The sequence below is a fragment of the Phocoena sinus genome, chromosome 11, assembly GCF_008692025.1.
Source record: "Phocoena sinus isolate mPhoSin1 chromosome 11, mPhoSin1.pri, whole genome shotgun sequence".
NCBI lineage: Eukaryota > Metazoa > Chordata > Mammalia > Artiodactyla > Phocoenidae > Phocoena > Phocoena sinus.
This window is the reverse complement of record NC_045773.1, coordinates 1,324,900-1,339,705: the sequence shown is the minus strand read 5'-3', so window position 1 is coordinate 1,339,705 and position 14,806 is coordinate 1,324,900. Positions and strand designations below refer to the sequence as shown.

General features: G+C 56.1%; 1 protein-coding gene across 2 annotated transcripts in view; it reads left to right on the top strand.

The window, feature by feature from the left end:
* Nucleotides 1-7,676, top strand: part of RUVBL1 (RuvB like AAA ATPase 1) — a 35,054-nt gene extending 27,378 nt beyond the window's left edge. Inside the window, exons 9-11 of one of the 2 annotated variants that reach the window (XM_032649687.1) lie at nucleotides 2,567-2,669; nucleotides 6,272-6,363; nucleotides 7,282-7,676. In XM_032649687.1, coding sequence (XP_032505578.1) covers nucleotides 2,567-2,669; nucleotides 6,272-6,363; nucleotides 7,282-7,441 — 355 coding nt within the window. In that variant the 3' untranslated portion in view covers nucleotides 7,442-7,676. The remainder of the gene's footprint in view (nucleotides 1-2,566; nucleotides 2,670-6,271; nucleotides 6,364-7,281) is intronic. The other variant, XM_032649688.1, reaches the window with a different exon arrangement.
* Nucleotides 7,677-14,806: the final 7,130 nt, after the last annotated feature.

The following is a 14,806-nucleotide window of genomic DNA, read 5'->3' as shown; positions in this document are numbered from 1 at the left end:
CAAATATACTAAAATTTGAATCATGATAGAATTTCATCTTTAATAATTCTTTTTAATTTTTTTTTCGCGGTACGCGGGCCTCTCACTGTTGTGGCCTCTCCCGTTGCGGAGCACAGGCTCCGGACGCACAGGCTCAGCGGCCATGGCTCACGGGCCCAGCCGCTCCGCGACATGTGGGATCCTCCCGGAATGGGGCACGAACCCGTGTCCCCTGCATCGGCAGGCGGACTCTCAACCACTGCGCCACCAGGGAAGCCCCCATCTTAATAATTCTTCGTTATTAGTTTTAGAAATATTTGTTGATGGAAAAGATTTGTTTTCTCTAATGGTATCTTAATATTTTATATTTGCTACTATTTTCCTTTTTGTTTGGAAAGGTCTTACTTATTTTTAAATATTAGATTTAACAATTATTGATGGAGCATTTTATTCTTTTTTTGAATTTTTTCATTGTGGTAAAACGTATATAACATAGAGTTTGCCATTTTAATTATTTTTATCTGTACGGTTCAGTGACACTAATTACCTTCACAATGTTGTACAGCCATCACCACCATCCATCTCCAGAACTCTTCCTTCACCTCAAACAGAAACTCTGTCCCCATTAACCAGTGAGTTCCATATCCCTTCCCCCAGCCCCTGGTAATCTCAGGTGTACTCTGCTTCTGTGATTTCCGATGGGTGGAATCATGCGGCATTTGCCCTTGTGTGACTGGCTTCTTTCACTTAGTGTAACATTTTCAAGGTCCATCCTGTTGTAGCATGTGTCAGGGCATTTTATTCTTGCAGTGATACGTATACACTTACAGTTCAGCTGACCGGATAGAGTTTCAACAGGTGGATATTCTTCTACTGAAGTTATATTTCTAGAATGTTTACTTATTTTTGAAACTTACTGAAGGTTAGCTGCAAATGACCTGCCCTTGTTCCTTGACCGTAGACTGCAGGCTGGTCTCGCTGGGGAGGCCAGCCTCGGTGCTGATGGGCTCCTGAAGGCGGAGGCAGGCCCGGCTCAGCTCACTGAGCTTGTAGGCCCGTGTGCCGCCAGGCTGGCCCAGCCCTCATCGCATCAGGAGCTGCAGCCCTGCGGCCCGGTGGGTTGGCGGGGTTCTTCTCCCGGGCCGCTCTCCTCTGGTCTGGCTAAGGATTCAAGAGGACGACAGGCAAAGGACGTGACAGGACAGTTCCCAGAACGAAATGAAGTAACAGGGAAAGCATTCAAATGATTCATTAGTAATCAAGGAAATGCAAATTCAGATGATGTGTTATACTCTTCGTTTTTCTACACCTTTAAGCGGCAAACTTTTTTTTTTTTAATAAATTTTTTAATTTATTTGTTTTTATTTTTGGCTGTTCGTTGCTGCGTGCGGGCTTTTCTCTTTTTTGTGGAGAGCGGGGTTTACTCTTCGTTGCAGTGCGTGGGCTTCTCATTGCAGTGGCTTCTCTTATTGCGGAGCATGGGCTCTAGGCACGTGGGCTTCAGTAGTCGTGGCACGCAGGCTCGGTAATTGTGTCTCTCAGGCTCTAGAGTGCAAGCTCGGTAGTTGTGGCGCACGGGCTTAGTTGCTGTACGGCATGTGGGATCTTCCCTGAGCCTGTGTCCCCTGCATTGTCAGGCAGATTCTTAACCACTGTGCCACCAGGGAAGCCCACAAACTTTTTTTTTTTTTTTTTGCTGCGTTAGGTCTTTGTTGCTGCGCGCAGGCTTTCTCTAGTTGTGGTGAGCGGGGGCTACTCTTCCTTGCGGTGCTTAGGCTTTTCATTGCAGTGGCTTCTCTTGTTGCAGAGCATGGGCTCAAGGTGCGCGGCTTCAGTAGTTGCGGCTCGAGGGCTCTAGAGCGCAGGCTCAGTAGTTGTGGCGCACAGGCCCAGTTGCTCCGCGGCATGTGGGATCTTCCCGTGTCCCCTGCATTGGCAGGCGGATTCTTAACCACTGCACCACCAGGAAGTCACAGCAAACTAAGAATTAGAATACTCAGTACTGGCTGCAGTGCGATGGGATCAGATCTCTCATGTAGCTGCGTAAATTAGGATATTCGTTCGTTCATTCATTCGTTTGATTAAGGAGATATTCACGGTTGTGTCATGCTCTGTGAGAGTTGCTGAGGAAATGTGCATGGCTGTATGCATACAATTATTTATCAAAACACCATGAATAATAATACCAACAACTGGAAACTACCTAAATGCCCAACGGTTTGAATTAAGTGAAACACTTGATGGTCTGTTAAGACTGAAGCAACATGGACAAAAGCAAAAAAGAAAAAATCTACATACATAGTATAACTTAGGAAAATTTGGCAAATACCTATATGAGTATTTTTAATGTGATTTTAGGTGGCTTTTTTTCTCCTCCCCAAATTTCCTGTGGTGTTGATATTTGCTAAAATAATGACGTTGTTTCTGACACCACCTGAGTTAGTAGTCTGTGTCCTCTGCGGTCCTGCCTCTGACTCTCAGGGCGAGAACTAGCTGCTTTGTCATCGTGACGGCCTCAGCCTTGTTTCCAGTGTCCAGTTTCTGGTCTCAGAGGGGCCTGAGCGATGTGGCACTTCTGGCCTTTCAGGGGCACGGAGGATATCGCCTCTCCCCACGGCATCCCTCTCGACCTTCTGGACCGAGTGATGATCATCCGGGCCACGCTGTATACCCCGCAGGAGATGAAGCAGGTGAGCGCCGCCCCCTTCTCCCCTCGTTCGCTCCCCGTGTCCCCGATGCCCAGCGAGAAGGCCCCCCACCTGAACGGCGTGTGAGCCAACTGGCACGTGGCCTGAATTGGCACAAAACCTCAGCTGCCTGTGGTCTTGGCTGTTCTCTCTTCTACTCCATCCCTTCCTGTAAACTTAGGAAAGGGACAGTGAGAAAATCGCCTTGGTGACAGCCATTAGGGAGGCCACCAGCTCTAGGAAAGAGGCAGCAGAACATCATGTAGTGAGAGGCTCTAGCCTGGGCGTTGGCCCACCAGGACCCACACAGGCACCTCTGGCAGGCGCAGAACCCAAGTCCTAGCGGAGGCTCTGCCCGGGCTGCTGCCGAGGCTGTGGAGATGGTAGCGAAACAGCATCACAAGTGTAGAGGCCGTGTGGAATGGAGGACACGAGCCTAAGCTCACAGGAAGAGGCGTGACGGTGCACAGGGGAGCGTTTAGCTCAGCGCCCCCCGCAGCGTGTGCTCAACCCTGCATGAACTGAGTCTGGCTGAGGCTTGGGAGCGGGGGCTGGCGGGATGCATGGGATTGGCCTCGTCGACCCCATGTGTGCCCCACAGTGCCTCGGCACCTTTGGAAGCCCCGGTCCCTTTTCTGATGCTTCCAGGCAGTCGTTTCCCCCCTTTGACGGCTGAGTCACTGAGTAGCGAGTCCAGGACGCAAAGCCAGACTGTGCCCTGCAGAGCCCAGCCATCTGCTCTGCCCACCCTTGCCCCAGACGGTCTTGCTGAGGCATAGGTCTCTCACTGTGGGGTCAGCATGTGCCCACAGCTGGGGCCGTGGAGTGGCCCAGGGCTGCACTGACATCTCGGTGAGCTCTGCCGGACCCTCTCCTCGCCAGAGCACAGGCAGTCTTTGTTAGACATTGTGCTGGGCCATTTGATCCCCCGTCACCTTGAGGTAGGGAGAACTGTTTTCACTGGCATTCTTAAAGAGGAGGACACTGAGACTTAGTCTGGTTAACCTGCCCAAGCTCATACAGCTGGTCAGTGGCTAGGCGGTGGCAGGACGTATAACTGGAATCCAGGCTGTCTGATCCTGAAGCCTGTGTTTTTGATCGCTTTGCCGCCAGCCTCCTCCCCGCTAGAGATGTCTCATCTGGGAGTGGAGTCCCTGTGGTAGTTGGTCAGCAAGCCTCTCCTTTTGGAGCTCAGAGGGCCGCTCCTGGACACTTGCCAGCAGCTCCCCTGCCTGCCTGCGGCCCGTCTGGCCTGGCCCTGCTGGCATGTCTTGTTGACCAGCACGAGGAGTGCTGGTGGTGTGTGGAGCCAGAGATCTCCCTGCATAAGCAGCACAGACAGGACACCCATGCGGTTCAGTTCACGGAAGCAGCTGGTTGCGTCAGTTAGGAGTTGGCGTTCGTGGCTGGGGCCTTGTCACCAGGTGATGGTCTCTTGCTCTTGGATGAACGCTAGGTTGAAGCCAGGGCTTTCACTGCTGAGGAGCAGAAGCCAAAGCAGGGGAGAAACTGCCCCCTTCCCTACCCGGACTGTTGGACCGGAGCCCCAGCCTGTACCCCGCGGTGCTTCGCGGCCTCTGTTCACCAGGAGACGAGCTCCCTCGGCTCAAGGCTGTCGTGGGGACTGAGGGAGCCAGTGACGGCAACTCAGGGCGGGGGGGGGGGGGGTGCGGCCGTCACGGCTGCTGTTCACAAACCCAGAGCATGCGGTCCTAGCTCCCTGGCACGTGCGCTGTGCCCCAGAGTCTGGAGGCTCAGCCAGGGGGTCTCTTCTCGGGCTTTCTCTGGGGTTAGCAGAGGATAGACCAGCTGCCAGACGAGCACGGCTTTGTTCGTGCTGTTCAGGGGACAACATCGGCATTTTTACTGGAGCCCGGGGTGAGTTTTTTAAAAAGCAAAGTAAATGTAACTTGGGTACTCTGCCGTCAACGCCGACACCCTCATAAACTATCCCTGCAGGTTATTAAATGATTAAAGATCTAATTTATGAACCGTCCGTTTCCGAGCAGTCTGAAACAGGAGCTCCTGGGATTGCTCTGACCTGCTCTAGAGAGAATGAGAGCAGAGCATCCCTGACAGCCCTCCAGTGTCACCGTGGCTCGCCAAAGGCCAGATGCTCCGGGCTGGTGCTCTCCCCCAGACCAGATTCCAGGACCCAATGTTTGCATCTCCTAGAGTTTCCAAAGGCCCCCAGGGGACTCCTTGGTCATCCCAGCTGTGGGTGAGAAGCTCTTTCTATTTGGGAGCACAGAGCTGCCCCGCTCTGACCGTCATGGCCGGAGGGGAGTCCTGTGGCTGGAGCCTTCTGCTCTCTCCTTTCCCTGCCGTCCTTGTGCCCGTCCAGTAACGTCTCTGCTCAGCTGCATTTCACTTTGGACCCCAGACAGTGGACGCCTCACGGACGTACTAAGATTCTTTTGACAGAGGTCACACTTGGCAGCCCCCTGGCTGAACAGATGTGGCCAGTGCAGTGTTTGTGAAATGTTTAAATAAGTTGACAGCATTCAGCAGTCAGGACATTTCATACAAAAATCTGAGTTCCGAGTCTCTCTTGACGAAATGAGAGCCTTTCCTGCCAGCACCCGGGCCTCAGCCCTGGCGGCGCTGGTTGCAGCAGCGGGGCTGCCTTGCCTGGTACGTGCCGGCCCGTCCACCTCGGCCCCCCGTCCGCTCACTGCTGACATCTGCGGGACCTGGTTCCTACCGAGCCGGGCCTTTCTCATTGACAGCGGCTGCCACGCTGGGTCCCCTTAACCAGGGTCATTAGACGCTAACCTCCGTACCCCTGCAGCTCCTGCCCTCGGGGTCTCTGCCTGAGAGCTGAACGCCCATTTGAAGTGTCCACCTCCTAAACCTCTGGTCCCTCTCCCCTTGTGAGGCTTTGGCTGGGGGCCCAGTCTTTCCCACTTCTACGCCTGTATCCCGGGTGTGTTTTTATGGCTTTAATTTAAACAGGGGCTTCTTGATAACTTGTTTACGAAGCTGACAAAGTGAAAAATTCCTGTATTATATGAGGCCCGAAGTCCTCGAGTTATCTCAGCTCCACAACACACAACATCATTATCCCGCTGCCCCTTATCACTCAGTGCTGGTGCGCCTGCAGGATCCTGGTGCCACTTGTGTTACCGTGTCCCCACGCCAGCCTGCTTCCCCTCCAACTTTACCAGGATCTCAAACTGCACAAGCGTCAGCCTCTTCTTTCTTGACAGATGAGATATCTCCCAGTGATGTTATGAGAGCTGGTAAATGTTTAAAAGTAACTTTTAAAATTTATTTAACCATCGCATTTGTCAAGCAAATAAGAAGTGTCTCTTCTTGCCTGAGTGCTTAGAGGTGGCGGTGCCCCTGCTGGGGGGTTAGCTGCCGCTGAGGGAGCCGGGGCAGGCAGGGTGGGCGCAGGGACAGCGCCGCCCTGGTGCACACCTCGGGGTACCAGCTGCCTTCCAGTCGGCGTGGGGCTGTGCCCCCGACTTGTGCGAGGACAGCAGCGCCCGCGGGGTCGGCTCTGCCCCACCGGCCCCGCTTGGGGCGTCTGTGCTATTAGGAGATGGGACGGGAACACTTGAGGTCGGTCACTGTTGATCACAGTGTTTCTCCTCCAAAAGATCATTAAAATCCGAGCCCAGACAGAGGGAATCACCATCAGTGAGGAGGCGCTGAACCACCTGGGGGAGATCGGCACCAAGACCACTCTGAGGTGAGCTGGCCGTGCCCGGACCCCGCCGGCGCCTTCCCAGGGCGCGGGACCGTGCCTGCTCTTCCGGGGTGGTGGGTCTCATCCTGCGGCAGGTGCAGCACAGCTAGACCGTGGTGTTGGGAAAGCTGAGCGACAGGTTAAGTCCCCCCTGTCCTGTAGCAGACGGTCCTGCTGGTGGAGAGCGTGCTCTGCCTGGCGGCCCCCCGCGTGGAGGAGATGGACGGAACCGGAGACCGGGTGCAGGGCAGGCAGCCCCTCCGCTCCGGCCCTGTGCTGCAGCGTCTGCTGGGCGGGGAGGAGCACGGGCAGAGGTGGCTCTCCGGACTGCCCACCAGCGGCCGGAAGCCAGTTGCTTGGAGGGTGACCCTTCTCAGTGTCCTGAGTGCTTATGAGTCATGACTTCACAGTGTTCGGCCTGGCCGTTTCCCTTTGAGTCAGTTCCTCGCTCCTAAGGTGGAAGCAGAATGCAGGCTGTTTTGTTTGGGTGGAGTGGTGCTTTCAGAAACTCCTGGACTTTTTGCCTTTGGTTGGAGCCTTTGCTTTCATGGGGCTGTGTGTTCATTTCTCCGCCATGGTCCCTGTCCCGATCTGGACCCTGGCGTTGCCTGCTTGCTGCTGTAGACTTCCAGGTTTGTGGTCCCTTCCCAGCAGCGGTGGAGGGCCTCCTGCTGGAGGGGAGGACCTCTAGGCAGTGACAGGTTCGGGGAGCGGGGCTTATACGTCATGCCGGTGGCTTCTGGCCCCTCCCTGGTGAGGCTGTGACTCCAGGTCTCTGAAAAGTGCAACTCTCCCCTTGTCTGCTGTGTCTGCAGCAGCTGGCCCAAGCTTCTGCAGCTCCCTCAATGCACCTGCTGACTTGCGGGGGGGGCTCCCATCCGTGGCCCTGCTTCACACCTGCCTTGACCCCGGCCGCTCTAGGTACGCGGTGCAGCTGCTGACCCCGGCCAACCTGCTGGCCAAGATCAACGGGAAGGACGGCATTGAGAAGGAGCACGTCGAGGAGATCAGTGAGCTCTTCTACGACGCCAAGTCCTCAGCCAAAATCCTGGCTGACCAGCAGGACAAGTACATGAAGTGAGACGGCCGAGGTCTTCTGCGCGGAGACTCCGGGTAGGCCCGCTCCCGCTCTGGCCTGCGGGCAGGCGGCTTGCCCCCGGGCTGGGCTTTCCCCACTCAGGCTGGTGGCAGCGCTGTCAGTTGGTGTGGAAGAGTTTCTTTTTAAGTTACCGTGACTCATCCCGTGGTTGCTTTGAAGAAACCCTGCCTTATCTGGTGTGTTTTCTAATAAACCCTGATAGGTTATTTTGATGATACCTGTCTGACTTTTCTTTTAATTTTTTAAAAAGTAAACTTTGTGTTTTAGAGCAGCTGGAGATGTACAGAATTGCTGTGAAGATGGTGCAGGGGTCCCTTGCTGTCAACATCTTACAGCCACGTGGCATGTTTGTCATGTGCGATGAGCCCGCAGCACGTGTCCTTGTGCTCTGTGCATGCTTTCTCAGTGATCCGCTGTCCTCTCTGTCCCAGGATCCGTCCAGGGCCCGCGTCACATTCAGTCGTCATGTCTCTTGTGGTTTCCTGGCTGGGACGGTTGCTCAGACGTTCCTTGTCTTTGATGACCTTGACAGTTTTGAGGAGTGCTGGTCAGGTACTCTGTCCAATATCCCTCAGTGGGGCTTGTTTGATGTTTTTCTCATAATTAAACTGGGATTGAGGGTCACTGGGAGGAAGAGCACAGGGAAAGGGACATTTCCATCACGTCCTGTCAAAGGTGCGGCCGCCGGTAGGCTCACTCACGGCTGTTGTGTTGACCTTGATCACCCGGCTGAGGATGTGCTGTTGGGTTTCTCCATCTCCCTTTCCTCACTGTCCTTCTTGGAAGGCGTCTCTAAGCACAGCCCTCACAGAGGGGAGGGGAGCTTGCTTCACCTCCGGGAGGGCTGAGGTCACCTGTTCTCCCCATTTGCTCATTTCTTCAGTCATTTCTATCAGGATGGACTCACGGAAATTTATTATATATTTGGGTTATAACCCAATATGACTTTATTTTGTTGCTCAGATTGTTCCAGCTTTGACCGTTGGGATCCCTGTCAGTTGGCTCCTGTGTCCCTCTGCCGGGCCCCCCTCACTGCGACTGGGAGGGAGGGGCAGTGGAACGCCTGGCAGACGCCACAGTGTGTGCTGTGTGCCAGGCCCGGTCCTTGTCTCCAGCGCAGTGCTGCTCATTTGAGGCAGGGCTCAGCCCAGCAGCAGTGCCACGTGGGCAGGGTCTTCGTGCTGTTACTGTGTGTGGGAGAGGGGACCAAACAAAGATGGTCATCTTGATCTAATCACCACCTTAATGCAAGTCGGCCAGCACCGCTGTTCCCCATGTAGTGACAATCACCTGAGCGTGTGCAGGAGGCCGGGCAGGAGGGCTGAGGCCCGGGGATCCATCTAGCCCTTGGAGGGCCGCCAGGCCCTGAGAAGGCCCCAAGCGAATTCATGCTGCCTAAATGGGTCTTCTGTGGGCCCCGCCCCTGAGGGAGATCCCAGCGTGGGGGTCTTGGGGGTGTGTGTGAGGCAACCAGGCACAGGGAGGGGTGGTGGGACGCTTCCTGAGGCCAGGGCTGTGCGCTCAGGCCTGACGTGGCTACCCATCTCCTCCAAGGCTGCACCTGTGTCTCTGGTCTCTCAACTTAAGCCACATTGGAACAAAGGAAGAGTGATACCTAAGATGCAGCGAGAGCCCGTTGTGTGCTAGGGCCTGTGTGATGCTGTGCATTTCCTTCCGCATTCTCTCGGTAGCCCCACGGGATTGGTACTGGTTAAGTCACTTGCCCAGCGCTAGTAAGGATGAATCAGCTGGTTGGTGTCTGTGCTCCTAACCCCTGTGGCTAACCTGCCTTCCTCAGTGTGCCAAGTTGTCGGAGGGGCCTTCGAGCCCTGACCTCTGTGCCAGGCAGGTGAGGCAGGCAGGGCTGGTGTGAGGAAAGTCATACCCTAGAGGACAGAACCAGGCTCTGCCCTGGCTGGACCTCCTCCTCCAGCCCAGCTTGGGCGGAGATCTTCCCAGCTGCACAGGGCCCGTGCCGTCCAGAGCAGTCCTGGGGGGGACGGCCATGTGTGGTCATGGCCCCCTGTCCTGCTCCTCAGGTCTCCTGGCCTTGGTGGTGCCCAGAGAGATGGCCTCCTCGTTCGTCTGTGCTCCACAGTGAGGGAGATGGTTCCGGACAGGTAGGAAGGTTGGGTTATTTTAATCCCTCCTATTTTATCCAGCAAAGCCTGTGATTATTACATTAATCTTCCAGGCGAAGTTTTTACGACCGATCCCTCGCCGACTATGAGAAGTTTCTCCATCCATTACCAAGGCGGAAACAGACCCTGGTGGGGAGGAAAATATTTGTTATATCTTATCAGGCTGACACACAAGCTAGCAACAATTACAGCAGCCCCATTTTTTGCACTATTTCAGCTCTGTTGTGAAGAATTGTAATATTAACGTGAGGCGGGGTGGGGGCTGGTTGTAGGAAGTGGCTGTTTTTCCGAGCTCTGGGCCTGGGCTCTCCTGGGTGCCTCCCAGCAAGCCAGTTGGGTGGCTGAGGAGGAGTGTTTGCGTGAACCCCAGCTCCCTGTTCCTGTGCTAATGGCCAGGAATGCGAGCGGGCCGGAGGGGCTCTTGAAAGATGGGTCCCTGGCCCTCGCTGGGGAGCCACCTTGCCTCTCCTTCATTTATTCAGCCCCGGTGTCTTTTCACCACCACACCTCTTAGGTTACACCCCCTAGATTGGTTCTTAGAATATTTTGGTTTTTAGGATTAAACAGATGATGGTGACTTACTGGTTATTTTTCTAATAAAATGGAGCTGCACAGTGGTGGGGGGCACTCCCTGTTGGCCTCCATGTCTCAGACCCCAGCGGGCCTCTGCCAGGAAAGCAGCAGATGCTGGGCACCCAACCCCGCATCTGGACCAGCCTGAGCAGCCCCTGCCCTGGAGGGATTCCAGGCAGAGGTGGCAGGTGGGAGAGGGGAGGAAAGGGGTCCAGGGGGCATGGCAGGCAGGGGCGCGGTTTGGATTGTTTGGCCCTTGATTCCTCTGGTCCTAGAGCTTTGGTTTCCTCCTCTGTAAGATGGGGGCGGTCATATCGCATAGATCTGTGTGCGGACTTGGTGGGGTGACGTGTGGCTGCATCAGGCACTCGAGATACTATGATTCAGAGAAGAGTTCCCGATCCCTGTCTCTCTTGGGAGAAGCGAAGGTCACACTTTATCCAACAGGAGCCAGAAGCCGTTAGCCTCTGCTCTTCCCGATCCCAGAAAGCAGGCCCTGGCAAGGCGTGGAGGTCCCCTGTGGCTGGACGCTTCTGTTAAGCCCAGCAGGATAAGCTCCAGCTCAGGGCCCACAGGCTCTGGAGCAGAGGGGAGAGAACGGGCAGAGGCGTGGGCTTTTGCCTCCGCGTCCCCCACGTCCACGAGCGATGTGCTGGGCCTCCCTGGGCCCCTGGCCCCCCATCCCCAGTGAGGCCCAGGCAAGGCTGGGCAACCAGAGGGGAGGAGTGGCTGCCTGCGTTGTCCCAGCCCAGCCCTCACTTTGGTGTCTGGGAACAGGTCCAGTGAGAGGTAGAACGGGGTCCACCCATCCAGTCGTCGTCTTGCCTCCTCCATTTATTGGGGATAACAGGCCCCGGGGACAGGGTGCAGGGTGCCGGGGCGCGGGGAGGGCGGCCACGGGGCTGGCTGTCGCCGGCTGGTCCTGTCGCCCTGGCCGTCACTCGCGGCAGGCGCAGTGATTAATGGCCGGGCCGCTGCCCGGGCCGCCGTCAGCGCGCGTCTGCGGCAATGGATTCGCTGTCAGGCTCCCGGCCCGCGCTGACCCCGGCCCGGCCGGCGCGATCAATGGGCGGCGCGCACTGCGGCTGGGCCGACGCGATAAGATGCGCCGATGGGCGCCCGCCGGGCTGCCCGCTCGACACAGCCGTCGCCTAGTGATTAATGGGGATGCTGCGGTGCGGGGGGCGCGCGCACGCGCGCGCGGGACCGCCGGTCCCAGGACACGCATGCGCGGCCCCGCACGAGGGTTGGGCAGGGGGACAGCTGTGAGACCTCCACCCGCGGGCCGCCAGCCTCGCCCACGGCCCGGCGTCTCTGAAAACCCCGGGTCTGGGCCGGTCGCCCGCACGCTCCCCCCGGCGCCGCCGTGCGAGAGGGCGTACAGGCTGCGGACAACTGCCGGCAGGCCGCAGGGAAGCAGTGTGAGCCGGTGCTTCGGGGGTGGACTGGAGGGCTTCCCCGAGGAGGTGACAGGGGCGAGAAGCAGCTGGGGTCGCGCCAGGCCCCCCTCCCCCTTTCCGGGGTCTCCGCAGCCTCCCCGCCGCGCGCCGCCCGCCCCGCCCCTCCTCAAGGGGGCGTGGGCAAGCCTGGCCAGGCCAGGGCCGGGCAGGGAGGGAGTGTGTGACCGAACGCGCACGTGGGAAGAGAGCAGTCAGGGAAAGCTTACTGAGCTGGGCTTTTAATTAAAAATATATAAATAAATAAATAATAAATAAATATATGAACATGGATCAAAATGTAAAAAGTGCAAAGCGGTGTAGGTGAAGAATCTCCTTCGCCCCCTGCCGTCAGCCACCCTATGCTTCCCAGCATTTATTAGAAATTTCAAAGATCAGGAAAGTTGCAGGGCTCTGGAGCAGAGAGGAGAGAATGGGCAGAGGCCCGGGCTTTACTACGTATCCACGACTTAGCAATACGCTGAGTGAAACAAATCAGACACAGAAAGCCAGATACCTGTGATCCCACTTATATGTGGACTCTAAAAAGCAAGACAAAACAAACCAAGCTCGCAGATACAGGGACAGGTCGGTAGTTGCCCGAGGCGGGAGGGAGGGGCTGGGTGAAATGGGTGAATGGGTCAAATGGGTGAAGGTACAAACTTGCAGTTATAAAATAAGTAAGTCCTGGGGATGTAATGTAGAGCATGGTGATGGTAGTGAATAACACTGTATTGCATATTTGAAAGTTGCTGAGAGAGGCCTTAAAAAGTTTTCATCACAAGGGGAAACAAATGTGTAACTAACTGTGCGTGGTGTTGGATGTTAGTTGACTTACTGTGGTGATCATTTTGCAGTATGTACAAATGTTGAATCACGTTGTACACCTGAAACTAATACAATGTATGTCAATTATATCTCAATTTTAAAAAGGAAAAAGAAGTTGCAGGAACCTGTGAATACCCGTATCCCTGTCACCTGGGTGCTCTCCAGCTTCCCTCCATCCTTCAGTCCATTTTTATCCTGTCTTAAGCATTTCACAGTCAGTTGCAGACACCAGGCCGATCATGCATAATGTACTTTTAATACTTCAGCATATGTACAGTTACCTAGAGTTGGATATTTGTTTGTTTTTTAAAAGGTTAAGTGTGTACACAGTGAACTGCACTAACCCTAAGTGGACAATTCCATGAGTTTTGACAAATGAAACCCAGGTCGTGTCAAGCATGTTCCTGTCACCCCAGAAAGCTTCCCTTAGGCCTCTGCCCAGTCCATCTCCAACACACTAACCAGAGGCATCACTGTTCTGGTTTTTCCCACCACAGATCAGCTTTGCCTGCTCTGCAACATCATAGAAATGGGATCGTAGCGTGTGGACACCTCTTTTGTGATTGGTTTCTTTCAACCACCTTTGAATTGTGAGATCCCAGCCCTCGTGTCAGCAGTCGTTGTGACGTCGGAGTGTGATGCTGTGTGGGGTAGTGCTGTTTGTTCGTCTTTTTGCACGAGTCTCTGGGTGGCATCCCATCTTATTTCTCTGGGGTAAATACCCAGGAGTGGAATAGCTGAGCATAGGATATGTAGATGTTGAGTTTCATGAGAACGTGCTAGGCCTTTTCATGACGTACAGTCCATTTTTTATCCCTCCCCTGACTCTGCCTTTAAACACAAATAGTAGCGTACATTGTTCTGCTTCTTGTCTTTTTTTTTCCCCTCAACAGCACATCCTGGAGTTTCTTCTAACTCAGGATGTAAAGGATATTCTCCTAGTTCCTTTCCACAGAAAGGAGATGCTGTAATTTATTCTCTCCCCTTCTTACGGGCTTTTAGATGTTTCTCTCCTTATTGAGCTGAGCTTTGCAGGATGAACAGGAGTTTGGCAGGCAGACAGACAGAGGGAAACTGCGGCAAGTCCCAGAGGCTTGGTGGGCACCACAGAACTCCAACTGTTAGGACCTGGCTTTCTGAGGGCGGACGCAGCTCTCGCCCTGTGTACCCCGGGACCTGCTGTGTGCCGGGTGAAAGGAATGGGTGACATGGACGTGTGCTGGCCACAGGCTCGGGGCGGGGTGATGGCACGCCCCAGAGGGTTTGGGGCAGGGGAGTGAGGGGGGGTACTGCCCGAGGGACAGTCCGTCTGGGGCTCTCTGGAACCAGGCACTGGTGCGTGTTGCAGTGTGCGCCGAGGCTTCTGCTGACCCTTGGACGTTGTCACACGCCCACCTCCTGGCTCTCGTGTCAGGAAGCCAGCCTCTAACCTGGGCCATGGGCTGACCCCTTGGGTGGAGATGGGCAGCTCACCTGTTTCCCCTGCATGTGAGCTTGCTGAAGACTCAGCCTGGTGGGGCCTCGGCCCAGGAAGGGCCTTCAGCAGGCAGGGGTGGGGTCAGCAGGTGGGGCCGGCGGTGGGACTGGAGTGGGGCCGGCTGACTGGGGTGGGGCGCGTTTCCCCGGGCCCCTCAGTCCTCACGCCGACGAGGCCCCTGGCACAGGTGCCTGCAGGAGGGGCTGTGTGACCGTTGGCCGCAGTCTAGTTCCCGGGGCCTGGTTCTTCTCTCGGAAGCCGTGGGAGGATGAGCTCTCCTGTGGGCGGTGGCTGGTGCACGACCCGCCCCACAGGGGAGGAGAGCTGCCCCACGGCTCCCAGCACAGAGGCCACAGGCGGGCAGTGAGGGCCGAGGGGCCGCCCACGTCACCGCCACGCACGCGGCTGTTTGCAGGGGCTCTGTTCCCGGCCACGGGCACAGCCAGCCTGCCGGGCAGTGAGGGGATGCATGCTTCTTGCGGGCAGGAGCTTTTCCGACTTGCGTTTCTGGAGGTCCGAACAGGGCCGCCTGCCTGCCTGCCTGCCTGCGAGTTTCAGTGCCTGCTTGCCTGGCTCCTGTGGCCGCGCGGCTTGCACAGGCCAGGCCCCAGGCCCTATCCCTCCAGGGCTCCCAGAGGACCTCCTGCCCTGGCTGCACAGCACCTCAGAGATCAGATTTCCAAGATGAGGTCTAAGGCTCTACGTGGAAACTCTGAGGCTGAGCCGGCTCAGGAGGAAGGCCGGCCACGTGTCCTCGGGCGCCACGGAGGAGAGGGTGGTGGTGGAGGGCTCGGGGTGAGGCCTCGTCCGGACGGGCGCGTTGGCTTAACAACGTGGGTGAGCGGGAGGTTTTCTCTCACTTCACCCTGGAAACACCTGCCATTCCGCTCAG